Source organism: Coptis chinensis, chromosome 1 (genome assembly GCF_015680905.1).
Source record: "Coptis chinensis isolate HL-2020 chromosome 1, ASM1568090v1, whole genome shotgun sequence".
NCBI lineage: Eukaryota > Viridiplantae > Streptophyta > Magnoliopsida > Ranunculales > Ranunculaceae > Coptis > Coptis chinensis.
In genome coordinates, this window is record NC_141456.1 from 33,632,856 (window position 1) to 33,649,046 (window position 16,191).

The 16,191-nt window shown below is 37.7% G+C and overlaps 1 protein-coding gene across 11 annotated transcripts; it reads right to left on the reverse strand.

The window, feature by feature from the left end:
- Positions 1–4,767: 4,767 nt before the first annotated feature.
- LOC147523583 (serine/threonine-protein kinase SAPK3-like) lies at positions 4,768–10,893 on the reverse strand. Of its 11 annotated transcripts, none has more exons than XR_015216261.1 (10): positions 10,576–10,889; positions 10,399–10,477; positions 9,457–9,561; positions 9,263–9,361; positions 8,925–9,175; positions 8,731–8,823; positions 8,100–8,197; positions 7,670–7,824; positions 5,232–5,324; positions 4,768–5,109 (listed from the first exon to the last, which is right to left on the reverse strand). XR_015216261.1 is itself a non-coding variant. In XM_086599089.1 (6 exons), exons 3-6 carry the CDS (start codon positions 9,520–9,522, stop codon positions 8,808–8,810), a joined length of 432 nt encoding a protein of 143 aa, XP_086455215.1. In that variant the 5' UTR covers positions 9,523–9,561; positions 10,399–10,477; positions 10,576–10,889; the 3' UTR covers positions 8,663–8,807. The 11 variants fall into 11 exon arrangements, 2 of the variants coding, with proteins under 2 accessions (XP_086455218.1, XP_086455215.1); XR_015216255.1 differs by having other exon boundaries at positions 8,726–8,823; XR_015216306.1 differs by lacking the exons at positions 7,670–7,824; positions 9,263–9,361; positions 9,457–9,561; positions 10,399–10,477; positions 10,576–10,889 and adding an exon at positions 6,003–6,034 and having other exon boundaries at positions 8,925–9,062.
- Positions 10,894–16,191: the final 5,298 nt, after the last annotated feature.

Here is a 16,191-nt window from a genome sequence, read left to right on the forward strand (position 1 = left end):
GGACCCTCTTAATGGTCCACTATTAGCAAATTTATTTGTGTAATAATGCCGTAAGGGCAGAGATGCTAATTGTCCAATGATTACGATTGTCAGGAGAGGGAGTGTTATGTGTATGAGTGCATTTTTAAAAGTTTAAGTACTCAGCAGTTAATGCGTTTTCACTCAATGAAGATGGAGGAAATAAATAAGATTATAAGGGAACTGTGGCAGCAAACATATAGGGGACAATATATAGATTATATAAGCATTCATTCTGATTCTGAGAGTGCTGGGACTCGATCCTATAGCTACAAACTACGCATTGAAAATCTCTTTAGACTTAAAACCTCTTTTAGACTTAATCTAGTTTCCTTGTAATGAACTTTGGTGTTGTTTCTCCCTCTACTTTGTAGGTGCTCATGCAGACTGGTGATGCAAAGCTGGAAATGCGTGGAAGGTGCGATCTTTGGTCGGGTCGAAGGTGAGAAAGTGCAACTTTCTAGTATTTTATATGAAAAAGAATGGAAGAAGTCTTCTCTTGATTAGTTTTTTGGTTTTTCCTTAGATTATATGTAAGGGGACAAAGCTCACTAGAATGGAAGAACATTTGGAGTGTGGACACTTCTGACTTGCACCCTTTGCTTTCTTTGCGCATTCAACCTTGAGAACAAGCCGCTGTATGCCGTGACCTTCCTATCATTCATCTATGCCTTGGGCCACTTCTTGAGTGAATTTCTAATCTACCATACAATGGCCATTGCTAATCTAACAACAATTGGCTTCTTTGCAGGTATGAAAATTCCTACTATAACCTGAGGTAATTTTCTTATAACTTGGCTATTCGAATTATGAAACCTACGTCTCATTAGCCTTTCACCGAGCTGCTGTCTATGGCATTCCATTTGGTCCGACTCTCACCACCCCTGCTTCTTAATCTGCTTGGTCATTTACTGATTCAAGATCAATTAGTGCTAGGTCAATGGGGGTTCATCCACTGGGTCCGCTCGATCTCCAACAATTTGCCATGGGTCTCCATCTCAATCTCGAGATGTATCTGCACCTTGGTCTAGATAATCCCCGACGGGTGAATCTGTTCCTGGAGCTGTGGGGGATGTGGCGAAACCCGGAGCAGGACGAAATGTTACCTTTGCCTATAGATCCATAACCCGTTATCAATCGCGAGATGTATGAGCAGCAGGATCTGCTTCATTTTTACTTCATAAACTAGCTCTACCATTGCTTCCTCCGCTACTACTACTGTTGGGTTCTCGACCGGATCGGGTAAACAACTCCGCACAATTTGCTGGATCAACTACCCCTATGTCTTTGCCTGCATCGATTCCCTCGCCTATGCTGGTGGCTCTGCCAGGTCCGGATGGATCCTCTGCTATTGATGCCGCTAGGTCTCTATCTCAATCTCGAAGGTATCTTTGCTGAAGTGATCGCGGTTATGCATCCGGCCCCTACTACCGATCCATATCGGCCTATAATGCCACTAAGCGCCTGGCGGGATATGCCACATCGATGGCTAGCTCTTCACCGGCACCGGATATGCAAAAGGTATGGATCAATATATGATACACCGCTTAGATCGCGGTCTCGATATCCAATCGGATAGGCAACTAGGTATGTTCTTGGGTATTACGCTGTTGGTTGAAATGAATCAATTGGTTATGCCGGTCCTATACCTCTAGGCGTAGATCTTTAATAACACGGGTGCCCCGGATCACATTAATCAACGAGAATCAACCGCTTCTTATAGTAATGCTTAAACCCGCTCTGTAGGATCTAAATACTGCTGGTGGTTCCCAATAATGAGATTTGATCGACTAGCTCAACCGCTTATTCAACGAGAATCTACTACTTAGTGAAATGTTAAATTTAAATACCGTCGGGTTTAGGATCTCTTTCAGGAGGGAGTAGTGGAGGAACGCGTTCGCGATTCCAGATTTTGAAAACTCTATTCTTACGGTTCACTATCTCCCGCTTCACTATTTTCTTGCTAAGATGGAGTTAGAATAGCCACATCTCGATACCAACATAGATCTAATTTCTACTGCCCTAGCCCAACCTAACATGCCAAACAAACCTTGGTGGAGCACGAAATCATTCGTTCTCTTTATTTCCTCCCTTTACTCATAAAGGAAAGAAAAAGGTTTTGAGCAAGCAACACAGGTGGGGCACTTCCACACAATTAATTCCTTTTGAGCTTCCACTTATTGGGAAGTAATATATTGTGCATATTTGACTAAGTACACAGGCACATAAGTTTTGTTTCATTCATAACTTGCACTAGTACATACATAGCTAGTCATGGAATGAATACTTTATATATATTACTGAGCAATGGAGCACATGACCCTCATTGTTTTTTATAACCCGTTAGACTAACTTTACAAGGATGCGGGGCTCGACCACGTGTCAATGTTTTCACAATTTATCATTATTTGTTGACTTTTTAGGTTTGGTTTTCCCTATTGGTGGACTACTCGGTATCTGAGTTTGCATTGTGCTTAAGGAATATAAAACAGGTTAAACAAATCTTTCGTACAACTCTTTCTTACATTTATTTTTATCTACAATTTCTCTGCCCCATTTATCTCTGTGTTTGAAATTAATGTCTTGATGACTAGATGCTTCTAGTTGGGTTTGCTCTATATATTATCATTGGACACAAGTGTTTGTTTGAAAATTTGAATTTCACTTGGTACAAAGTAGGTCGACCTGCTCTATACATTATTATGTTCCGACCCCTTCTTTTTAGAGTTATTTTGGGTCCATGGCTTGCTAGTACATGTTGATGCATGACAATATTTTTGGACAGTCCTAGGTTTATAGAAGTGGTGCTTTTGTTTATATATAAAGTGTTTCAAAGCCTTTTAGAATATCATTTTGTTGTCGTTCAATGTGTTGTTCAGTGTGTGTGTAGGGTATCAATTTGATGGAGGGAAAAGCAAGAAGCAGACCAAAATAATTGCTCCCCAATCAAATGACCATGCTTACCTCAAGTTCCTCGTCAAGGTAAAAGCTTAAAATTCCACCCTCCATTTTCTCATTTATTCAACTTCTTACTTTTTTTAGGTGGATTTTCAAATATTTAATTAATTGCATGAGTTTAATTAGTAATATTGTATTTCTAAGTTCATTATTTGTTTTGTGAATTTTTAGGAATTAGATGGACTTTGTGGAGCCGCACTAGGATTTATAGTGAGTGAAGCCATCACCAATACTTGGTATTGCAATGATTCGAGATTGTTTGGAAAGTCGTATTGAATATGTTACCCTTATTTGTAAATATAAATTTGTAACTCTTAGAAAATATTTTGAAGTTATATTGCATATATGGTTTAACAAATATTCTATTTTTTTTTCAGTCTTTTGCTTGTGTTTGCTATTATTTACTTGTCAAATGGTATGAAAAGTCAATGCGGACTTTATCATGGAATTGAGATGTTTGTTTTAATATAGAAATGAGATGTTTGTTTCAATATTGAATAAGGAGTTTCAATATATATATATATACTACGGTTTGGCATAAACTGTAGTGTTTAGTATAACTATATACCACGGTATTATAACACATACACTAATATAAACTACGGTTTCAATAGCTTATATGCCACGGTTATGTTGACAACCGTGGTATATAATGGGCATTACAAACCACGGTTCTTTGAAAAACCGTGGTATCCGTTAAACATATATACTACAGTTTTGCTATTATTATATACCACACCACCTATTGTCACGGTTGTATAACAGTGGTATAAGTGTCATTCTGTAGTAGTGTAACCACCACCTTTTGTATCATTTGGCTTATGAAGAGGTGGAACATATTATCTAGTTTCCCAAGATCCCATCCATTGCCATTAGGTAGGAACAAATCAGCCACCTTCGAGTTTCGGTAATGGGGCATCAATTCCCATTTCCTTGAGAGTAATAGGTAAAGCCATCCTTGCAAAGCCAAGGATCATTTAGCATAGATGTGGTGGAACCAATCGCCAATACTCCATATGAGTCCATTACTTATCTTAGAGAAAGTTTTGTGAATTCCTTTCCATAAGTAAAAGGCAATCACTAGAGGACTAGCAATATCCTCAATCCACTTTTTTCCATATATACTAGTAAAGGTTTTTGTCCACGGGGGGATTCGGATCGATGCTGACTTTCCATGGTAGTTTGGGGAGCATATCTATGTTCATATCCCTAGCTTTTCTAAACCCCTCCTTATAAGAAAAAAGGCTTTATATCACTGTTTTTTTTTTTTCTAAAACCGTGACGGAGTGAGAGTCATTTATTTTTTTCCCAAAACCGTCACAAATATTTGTTCTAGACTAGCCTCTCTCTACCATAAAAAACAGTAACAACTGCTCAAAAACTATCACAACAAATCATATCATTTGTGACGGTTTTAAATAAACGGTTATGCATTCATCATTTTTAACGGTCATAAACCATAAAAAAAAACGGTAACAAATGCTCAAAAACTGTCACAACAAATCATATAATTTGTGATGGTTTTAAATCATATAATTTGTGATGGTTTTAAATAAAAGGCCCAAAGCGACTGCAAGCACTCTTACGACACTTATGCATTCATCCTTTTTAACAGTCATAAAAAGTATTATTAGTCATGACGGTTTGGGTAAAACAGTGATATGTATATATTGTTTTTTTTTTTAAAAAAAAAGAAAAAAAAATATGAATATATATAAAAACCCCAAAATTGGGGATCTACAATAAACTACACACCTGAATAAACTACATATATGAATATGATCCATTAAATTTCAAATAACACTCATATACATTACTAATTTCATTGAAATATTCCAATCCCATTGGATAACCAATATATATTTGTACTTAATCGTAAAACGTAATGAAATAAATAATACATTTCCAATCTAATTCATATAAATATAATCAGCCTAATCCAAATCCAAATTAAAAAAATAACCTAATCTCGTCAAATTTGATCACCCACATATATGTCTTCAGCCTTATGGTTCATCTTCATCTTGACGATAGTTCATATATAATACATTCTTGGATGAACATAACAAAATCCATTCGAACTTCATATATCTCCTTGTCGGTGAAAGCCTTTTTATGGCTAAATTTTTTTAGCTGGAATATAAGAAACAACAAGTTTAATATTTTGCAAAATAGAGAAAAAAAAAAGTTAAAAACACAGTTGCTAAAGATATCAAGCATAAATTAAGTTAAAATGTGAGAGGTATTTTATTTACTTTCAATGGAAAAGGAGAAAGATCGCTCATTATGTCTTGCATGAAGCGCATTGCATGAATACTATATTGTTTACCATCTGGCTGCCCAGGGCCCTACAAAAATATGAAATTGATGCTTATCAACTACAGAATAATGCAAAACTACAAATTGAGTCTAAAACTATATTGCACATCCTTTTGGGTATAAATAACATCATATGTAAATGCATATAAATAAGAAGTAAACCATTTTGATCTTTAAAATCATAGTTATAAAAGGTCCACCATAATATCTTACCTCGTCGACCTCTTTAAGGGAAATGATAAATGGAGGAGACATCATTATGTTATTGTCACACCCCAAATTTCATAATGACTGAATACCAAAGGCACGTGACATCTACAATCACTACAAAACTTGAGACGTGATACAGACCAACCAAGCAAAACCCAAACTATACAAAGACAGGAAAATCCTACAAAAATTTCGGCAGAACTCCCTCTGTATTTTCAACATTTCATAAATTTTAATCATGTCATAATCTGAAAATCATAACAATATATATCTCATTGCTCAACCCAAGTACTTAACCGCTTTGACGAATGCCAGAACAGTTAAGTAACCTTTACTCCTCGAGACAATTTAATGTCTTCCCTTAGAAGACATCAGTTTCTCTAGCGCGTCTAAAATCTACTAAAAACATTGTAAAATTTACATCATGACTATTAGTTCCTCTATACAGTGTGAGGCGTCCTTTTATCAAAGTTAACCAACAAATAAAATAAATTTACCTTGTTCAAAATCGTTATATGATAATCCACACCTGTAAGAATGCAGTTAGTATGTTTACCTATATCGTTATATGATAATACCATTCTGCAAAACATATTTTAAACGAGTAAAACTAGCGAACATATATATTAATTCAAACTTAACTACATAGTCTAAAATCATTATAATATAACACACAAATATCCCTAGCCACAACCACGATAGTCACACAAATATCTAATCTTTCAAGATTAGAATCAAGCCTTACGTTAGCTTTTAACCAAAAACATAATTGTTATACATAAACATGCTCAAAATAATCACTATTCTCACTTTCGATAACGTTCATATTTAAAACATCATATATAAAGTTTCAGCCCTACTGATGCACAATAAACCTATAAGTCAGAATTACTCAAAAATGGATTTTTAATATACTTTCGGGTCTCCAAAACTATCTTAAGATTCATGTCAGTTCCAAACAAAACCACCATCGAAACGTAGGCTACAAACAATATACAAAACACCCAAGAAAAATTTAAGAAACTCTTTGTTTATTACTAGAAATATTTCCCAAAATAGGTTCTTGCACATAAAAAGATAACATGGTAGGTTTTCTAGCCAACTTACCAATACAATAACGTTTCCTACAGTCATCCAAATAATACACCACTTGATTATTTGAAAACTAGGATATATATATACCTACTTTTTCATGTAGAACTTGAAGTCCCAATGCCAGTCTATTGAGGAGTAATTATAGCGCGAACTTGGTAAAAATCCTAATTTTTATCAAACAAGAATTCTGATGGACTATCTTCGGGATAGCACAACTCTTTCCACAGTTATCAAAAGCCAACGAGGCTTTTTGCATTGTAAAGATAACACACAGAACTTACTTTCTTACGCTTTATAAAAATTCTCAATCTCATTCTAAATATGTGAAAACTGGGCTCGAACACAATGCGCAAAAACTGATTTTTTACGCACTGTTTTTTGCCAACCAAACTTCTAAACACAAAATCTTTTTCCACAGGGCTCAGAACGCGATGAGGCCAATTGGGATGGAAAGTAGACACACAGAACTTACTTTTTCATGTTTGACAAGGGTTTGAATCACAGCCTAACTATGTTAAAAGGTGGTTCCAAAACTGGGGCAGAACCTGATTTCTGACGGGTTAACTTCTCAGCCGAGTTACAACTAACGAACACCACCTTAACAACAACGCAAACACACCAAAATTTCTACGAAGAATAGAATGAGGTGAAAGATCAACAGTATAACTCAATTACTAAGCAAACCAGATAATGAGATTATCATTACCGCATAAAAGAAAGTTCAATAGATGAGCGATAATCGCTCACTCATTATCTCTAGCCAAGACTCTGAAACAGCAATTAGCAAAGACATATTTTAAAGTGCAGACACCATCTATATACGTATGGACCCAAACAATTAAATCAACTGTGAATATTAATTGGTTTGAATATTCTTCTCCACCTCTGTTATGATTTACTAACAAGTTATACAAAGTTTCTAATGGTAAATATCATGCCAAAACTCCAATCAAAAGTCCATCAGAAATTGGTGTTAAAAATAGAAAGACTACTCTCTATTAAATAACATAATTCATTGAATATTAGTCAGGCATATATAGAATTAAACTTTGGGTAAATGATTACTCACTAGTTGAAAACAAATCCAGAATTCCCACGGGAAACTTCGGTTTCGAAAACATCCCGTGCAAATTAACACCAACAAATCCCAGCTTTTTCTCTTAGACGCGCGTCTCCCCACACATGATAATTGCTTCTAATTAGTTGATCTAGGTGAGGTGCTTGCTGGAAAATTTTAATAGAGTTTCACAGTTCATTAAAGCCATCAAAACACAACCACTCGATTACATCAGAAACTTACCTGTATTCTACTCGGATATTGTAAGATTGAAGAATGGTTTTAGGTCTACATATTATCAACCTTGGTTAGAGGGGTCTACCAATTCTCCAGAAGTTCAGAGTATCAATTTTGGATTGTAACCAAGCTATATTTTCCAACTTAAAATATAATAAATAAATAGCCAAACTACAGTAACTCATTACGTAGAGTGAGGATGTACCTTCAAACGATACTTCCCAAGAGGAGGCCTTAATTCACCATATGTGGCTGATAAAATCTTCTCGTCAGAAGAGACATTCAAAAGCATAACGAAATCACCTCCATGAGAACATAGCAGCCAAACTGTTAATGCTATTAAACATTCCAAAATAAAAAACTACTTTTGCAGCATAGGTTCAGTAAAAAGATGGTGATCCCTGATTGTAAATAAAAACTACAGAAAAAGAACACAAATCAGATTTCAGTTCATGGTGGATGCTTGCAATGAGCATAAAGCGGCTAATATATCATATCCATTACCATAAACTTAAGCAAAGTACATAACAATTTTAGCAAGCCAATATAAAATTCCCCGGTTCACAAATTCAAGTCAGACACAACATTATGTTATACAAGACATCTGGTGTTACAGTGAACTAGTGAAGACATTTATCCTCAGTTAAATAAGCAAAAATTGTAATTGTCTTAAGCTAACATTTTATGGGGTTAATTTGTATTTCTCGGTTCATATAATTATAATTGATATTGTGATCATAGAAAATTTTAGGTAAATGGGGTTATATAAGCATAGCAATTTGCAAATCAATGAGGTAAAGTAGGCATGAACAGTTAATTGAAAACCCATACCTTACTTGATTTCATTTTTACCCCGCTTCATATGCCGGTCTCAATGCTTCTGATGCACGCTTTGGTGTCATTTCCAGGGAATTCACCTTCCTTTGAAACTTTAGCATTTGGCAAACTACTCAGGCTTTGAAGTATGATTATATTGTCAAGGAATTTTGTGTTAATGTAGTGGGTGGAAGATTGAATATAACTTTCATACCGTCTCCTAATGCTCCGAATGTGTTTGCCTTTGTGAATGGGATTAAACTTGTGTCTATGCCTGATATCTACAATACTACCAATGGGGATGATAATAGTACCAATCTCTTGTATAATTCGCATTACTTCTTCAACGCTCTGGAGGTGTTGGTTACTATTTGCGCCCTCATAATTTGTCTTGTCGACTTCCAGTTCTTTGGGCAAGTTCTTCAGAAACCAGGGATGCTTTTTTATCTCTGGTAGGCTGATTCCCTATCATTGGAATTAACATCAAAATTGGTTAGACCTTCCATGACTGAAATATAAGAATTAGATGCACAATTAGTGGGAGAAGCTCACTTTTGACGGGTTGGCAACAAAAATCCGGGAGAGGAGTTTCCTGCAACTTGAAGATACATGAACATAGTCTGGTATGGAGTATTGAACATTCATTATTCTCTGTTGAGCATATCACAAAAGACGAGTTGATAGAATCCACTCCAAATTCAAGTATGCAGAAATGAAGCTGGTAGTGAGTCGTGAAAAGAACTCACCCCAATAGTCTTGCGGAAATTTCTAGGATCTTCTGGATCCTCAAATGGATATGCTCCTACCAGCATTACATATAGTGTCACACCACAGGACCAAACATCTGCTATCTGCAATTACAGAGAAACTTAGGGTAGGAGCCATTGGTCCACTACGGGGGTGAACCAAATTTGTGTACACATGCACGAGAAAGCACACTATTCATGAAACTGTTAATGGGTTATAGATCACCAGTTCAAAATAAACAACTACTTTGAGGGATGGCCGTGCACACGTGACTATATGTCTGCTACAGAAACAGATCAATATTAATGCTGTGTAACGACAGTACCACAATAAGAAAATCATGCACGTACTGACAAGAGCCTGTTTTGCAAACACATCAGATGCATCGAACATATATTGTTAGCTGATATTAGGTACATGCAAAGTAGCAGGTGCTTCTCTAATTTTGTTCCAAGCTCATGGACCGGCAAAAACACATGATCCTTAACAAGTGCCAACTTATCCCTGTGCTTTAGCAAAGGCACAAGTAAAATTTTAAATCAAGAGGTAGTTCTTTCTTGATGATACTTTGTAAGGCATTCACATTTCAGATATTTGTAAATGAAAGTCATCATAGGTAGTTTGTGAAATAAAAAACAAATTTCCCATGATGCATAGTTATTTACACTAACTAAAATGTCGATGTGATAACAAAAAACAGTACCACCAAAACTCATGAGTAATTTAATAATGATGTGTTCTGTGCAGCCGTGAGTGTGTAGCCTGATATGTTTTTCCATTTTCCTTCTTTTCCCATTTTCTGGCGATGGGTCAACACTCACAGCGTGTTGAGGGTGTTCAGACCAATAATCAGATAGCTGAGTAATAAGGCAGCCTGAGGCGCAGTAAGACAACTGTCTAGATTTCACTAGGCTAACTTCACACTTAAGCAAAAAAATTACCTTTCGGCGACAGAACTTCTGGGGCAATATACGCTGGTGCTCCAACTGTTAATTTAGGTTGTGAGTGCAATATGCCAGACTGTGATGAAACAAAATGTAATTATCATGAATTGGTTGGGAACGGTGAGGTGCTTATCATATATGAACCACAAAACCTAGAAATCATTTGTTACCAACCTTTGAATAACCAAAATCGCTTATCTTAAGACGTGGAGTTGCACTTCCATCCAAAAATGTATTCTCCAGCTTCAGGTCCCTATGACAAATTTCCTACAACAAAAGCATTAGGCGATATCACCACAATTAAAAATAGTATCATTGGCCAGACTCAGCCTTTCATTATTGATAATAGTACCAATCTCGAGAATCGACTTAATGTGGGTGGCAATCAGATTTCAATGACTGGCGATACTGGAATGTTTCGGACTTGGGCAGATTTCAGATTTCAATGAAGAAAGAGTCGTGAGAGATCGTGCGATTCACTTTGTTTCTTTCTTTCTTTCTTTTGTTTCTTCTATTTTTTTCCTTTTTTGTGAACTGCAACTGTTTGAAGAAAGCGGGTCGGGAGACTGAACGTGGGCTTAGTAGTAGTTTTTTAGTGCAGTTGTGGGGGCCGGACTAAAAAATTAGAATTTGGTCTTCTATCTCTGGCTGTCACATAAAGTCAGTCCGGGAACATGTAACAATTTTAGTGAAATAGTCACAAATAGTTCTCCACACATATACACCTTCTTTAGAAAAAAAAAAAAACTATTTGTGACACGTCACCAAAAACTTTTTAAAACAGTCACAAAAACCCTTTTATGCCATTTGTGACCATTTCGAACAGAACAGTCACAAAAAGCCTTTTTTCTACTAGTGCCCCGAGAGTCTTTTGGTTTAAAAATGTGATCTTACCTAATGGTGTGAACACTATTAGATGTAGAAGAGCCATTCCAAAATAAATATCTACATGTCTTGTCAATTTTATCACAAGTTGACACAGGCAGCAGATAGATAGTCATGACATACAAGGGTGTTACTTGCATTAGGCCACAAACTGGATCAGAGTTGCTCTCCCAGCCTGAGAGAGCACCTTAGCTTTCTGCCCTTTTTATTTTATTGTTAACTCTATCCACAAGGTATTCAAAATCTTATGTTTTCTTTTGAGAAAGCATAATAGGAACCCCCAAGGTATTTGTCCTTATGTGCAAACAACTTCATACCCCAAAACTTTTAATGTTTAATATGATTCCTAAACTTCACATTCCTACTAAAAAAAAATGTTAGACTTATCAAAATTAATTTTCTGCTCAGAAGCCTCACAGCAATCATTCAAGATATCTGTTAAATGCACATTATCCTCCATGGTAGCTTTAGTGAAAATGATGAGGTCATCAGCATATATACAAAAGATGTGTGATAAGGGGGGTTGGGATCCCCTTCTAATCTTTATGCCATGAACCTCTCCATTATTTTCTACTCTTGCAATCATTCTTGACAGAGCCTCAGTAACCAAAATGAACAAGTAAGGTGATAGTGGATCCCCTTGCCTGAGCCCCCTCTCAGGCTTAAACTTTTTTAAGGGGGAACCATTCAGGAGAACTTTGAAGGTCACAGTATAGAGGCATTGAAAGATCAACTCTATCCACCTCTTACTGAAACCTAAGTTCTCAAAGATGCGATCAAGTAAGGACCACTCAACTCTATCATATGCCTTAGCCATGTCCATCTTAAGAGATATCCAGCTAGCATCCTTGGTTTTCATATGTTTTATATTATGGAAAACTTCACAGGCCAGCCCAATATTGTCTCCTATACTCCTGCCTTTGATGAAGGCTCCTTGGAAGGGAGAGACAATTTTATTTATGTGGAATTTAAGACTATTAGTCAGCAACTTAGCAATGATCTTATAGCTTAAATTACATAGGCTAATAGGTCTAAACTTGGACATATGACCAGGGTTGGATATCTTAGGTCTCAAGGCAATAATAAAGAAATCTCTTATAAAGGCTGTGATGCTTTAGCCAATGATATCCCAGCAATCCTGATAAAACACACCTTGGAAGCCATCAGGCCTAGGGGCCTTAAGCTTCCCCATCTTCCTTACCACTTGCCAGATGCCCTCATGACTAGGTATAGCAGTAAGCATTCCATTCTCTCTCTCAGTGATGCAAGGCTGAAAGAGATCAAGAAAGTTTTGATTTGGCTCTGGGTTGTCAGAGGAAAAGAGCTTAGTGAAGTAGTTGTTGATGACTACTCCTACTTCATCATTTTCCTCCTTCCAAATCTCATCCTCATCTTTAACTTTCTCAATCTTATTCTTCCTTCTTCTATAGATGGTAGAGGGATGGAAAAACTTAGTGTTTCTCACCCCTTCTTTGATCTATTGGTTGGTGAATTTCTGTTTCCAGAAATTCTCTTCCTTTGTATACCAACCAAGAAGGGTGGATTTCAGCTCTTTAGCTTTATAATGGTTGTCAGCACTGAAAGGTTTCATCAGCACCTGAGCAAGCTTCTTTTAAGTTATCTTTATATTGTGAAAGATGTTCCCAAAAACATGTTTGTTCCACCCAGTTAAGCTATCTTTTGTGGCTTTCATTTTAGATATCACATTGCACCCAGGCAGATCATTCATCACAAAGTTCCAAGCCTCATCAATACAAGGCTTGCAAGAGTCATCTTTTATCCACATTGCATATCATAGAAACAAAAAGGTCTAGGTGCATGGGCTTCCTTTTTATTCATGTTAATATGCATAGAAATGTGATCAGAGGAGGCATTAACAAAAGTGTTGACACTAGTATGTGGGAATAGAGCCAGCCACTCAGGAGTAGCCAAGGCTTTGTCAAGTCTCTCCGGAACATGGTCACCTGGTCTTCTGTTATTATTCCATGTGAAATTGGGTCCCCTGAACCCCAAATCTACCAGGCTAAGGTCATTAATCAGACTATTGAAGTCTTCTCTATACTTGGTCAGCCTACTCTTGCCCCCAATCTTCTCATATAGAGATGATATGGCATTAAAGTCCCCAAAGAGGCACTAAGGTCTAGGGACTTGAGGAGCTACATCTCTAAGCTCAAACTATACCCTATGACGCTTACAAGGAGTCAGATCTCCATAAACAAAAGAAAAAAACCATACTCCTGAGTAGTTATAATTTGTAAATTTACCTGTTAGTTAGTTCTTCATAGCCCCAAGTATATCCAAATGCACTCCCTCTTTCCACATAACTGCTAAATCTCCACTAAGCCCATCAGCTGGCACAGCAAAACAACCCTCAAACTTGATAGCTTTTCTTACCCCTTCCATTTTTCTACTATCCGTTTTTGTTTCTGACAAACAAACCACATCTATCTCGAGCACCCTAATTTGGTTTTTTAGATGTTGAATCGATGTGGTAAAACCAAGACCCCAGCAATTCCAGACGTAGATCATCATTGAGGTGAAGGCGGCTGTGTTGGGACAGCCACCGCGAACCTTTTCCTTGATCCAAATCCAGAGCTTCTTGTATATCCACTTGGGATAGACATATCCACTGATTGATCATCTGAATGATTGATACTGCTAGTCCAAGCACCACTATCAGTTTTCCCATCTTGTATTTTAGCATGTTCCTCATATTCTATCCTTTGTGCCCCTAGATTCCTCAAGTGTGAAACATCCACTGCTAAAGGCATGGGTTGGGTCACACTCTAATCTGATTCATACTATACTGTGTCTACCCTTTGCTGTTGACGAGGTATCATCATGGTACCTTGCTCATTCTATTGTTCACTTGATCAACTAGAGATGGTGATGCTTTGTGCATGTGGTGGGATCAGTTTGTGTCTTTTCCCTTTCTTACATATATCTTTAGCCATAATTCAAGCTTTCTTGGATCTGTTAACTGCGTTTCTCACCCCTCTTCCTAGCATTCCTTCCTCATTTGGTTTGCCTTCCATGCTGATAAGCTTCCTTTTCCTTGTTTCTCTATGTTTTGTTGTGTGGGTAGCAAGGTTAGTAGTTTGTTGTTGGAGAATGGTATTGTGATCTGTTCGAGATCTATTTCCTTTTCCCCACTTTGGATTCCTTGCTGCCAGTGGCTTGAATGCTTTACCATGCCTTCTGACCAACCTAGCCGGCTTGAATTGTGTGTTTTTTTCTGCATTGAATTTAACTTGGATTCCCAAAACATGACTTCTATTAGCTACATGGGATGGGATAAGGGTGGCGTGAGGTTCCAAGATAGATCTAGGGTTGGTGGTTGGCTGGGGAGCTACTTCCACCTGGTCTGGAGATTTGTGAGTTTTTGTGATGAGTGTGCTAACAACACTCAGCAAGGTTTCTCCAAAGTGAACCCGTTGGGCCTCCCCCCTTATGTCTAGACCATTAAGGCCTATTTCCATATCCACTTCCACCCTAAGAGAGTCCATATTTGGGCCCAACTCAGACAAGATATGCCCAATGGACCCAGTTGACGTAGCCACTGAAAGGGCCTGGCTGCTTAGGTCTGTTCCCCTGTCTACACGATCCTCTATGGATCTATCCGTTACCATGCCAGATGGGCCTGTCCTCACATGGTCCAATAGAATGACTCCTATAATGTCTCTATTCAACTCCTTGTCCCTATTCTCCCTCTGTGTCAGGTGTTGCTGCCCTCTGTCCTCTTGTACACGTGTCCCCGAAGTTGTGCCTTGTTTGTGATAGTCCCTGTTACTAGCCACCGGAGTTTCATCATACCTTAGCTTCTGTGGGGTTCCTAAGAAGGTGATGGATTTTATGCCACTTCCCGCTCTGCTATTATAGAATTTGTTAGCTCTAATCATGCTTGTGAAGAAAGGTTTGATGTCTTTTGATGATCCCCCACACTTGATGATATCATACCGGTACTGAGCTAGGATTCTACAGTTGTGATGATCATGGCCAATAACTCCGCAGAAGTAGCAAAAGATGTTGAGTTTTTCATACTTGAAATTGACATGAAATAGAGCTCTTGTTTTCAGTCTGATGGTTAAATCCTTGGTTAGTCTTTCCTTGATATCCATGTCCACTCTGACCCTAGCCACTGGTTTTTTGAATTCTAGTGGGCACGATAGGTCTACATCCTTTACTTTCCCTATTTCTGCACCGATCTTCTCCACATTATCTATGTTTATTCGGGCCCTTGGTAGTCCCCAAATTTGCACCTAAAAGTGTACCCTTTCAAAGGTGGACTACCTACACATGGAAGGGGTTTTAAAACTCAGGCTTCTCGAGGAACAAAAAAGGTGGGTTTTAAACAAAGAAACAGGACAGATCAAGGGCTTTGTGTGGGAACAAAAAAGAAAATTGCTCACAAGTGTTGAAAAAAATCTTGTTACCATGGACGATGGTGGGTGGGAGAGAAGCAGTATAAGGCTGGTTGAACAGATATCTAAGAAGGCTAAAAGAGATGCTGATGATATGAGGGCTAAAGGTTTGGGGCACTTGCTTATTCCGGAAGAAGCCCCTATTATCTCTATCTCCAGTGATACAGTGGAATCTACTGAACCATTTCTTTCAAATCGCTCTCTGGATTCTAGTGTCCCGTCAGAAGTCTCAGGACCAGATGTTCCGGAGGAGGAAATCCCATCGGATGCTTTCTCTGAAGAGGAAGAAGACCCATCAGAAGAGATTGATTTAAACATGGTGGTATATAATGATGAACTACAGGATGAGGTCTCGGTAGGAACTACTTCTTTGGATTTGGTACAAGGTAGTCAAGATGGGTGTGGTTATGATTCTGAGGATAACATTTCTCAGCTTCATCCTCTTACAATAGATGACTCGACAGTGGCGATACGTCATATTTTC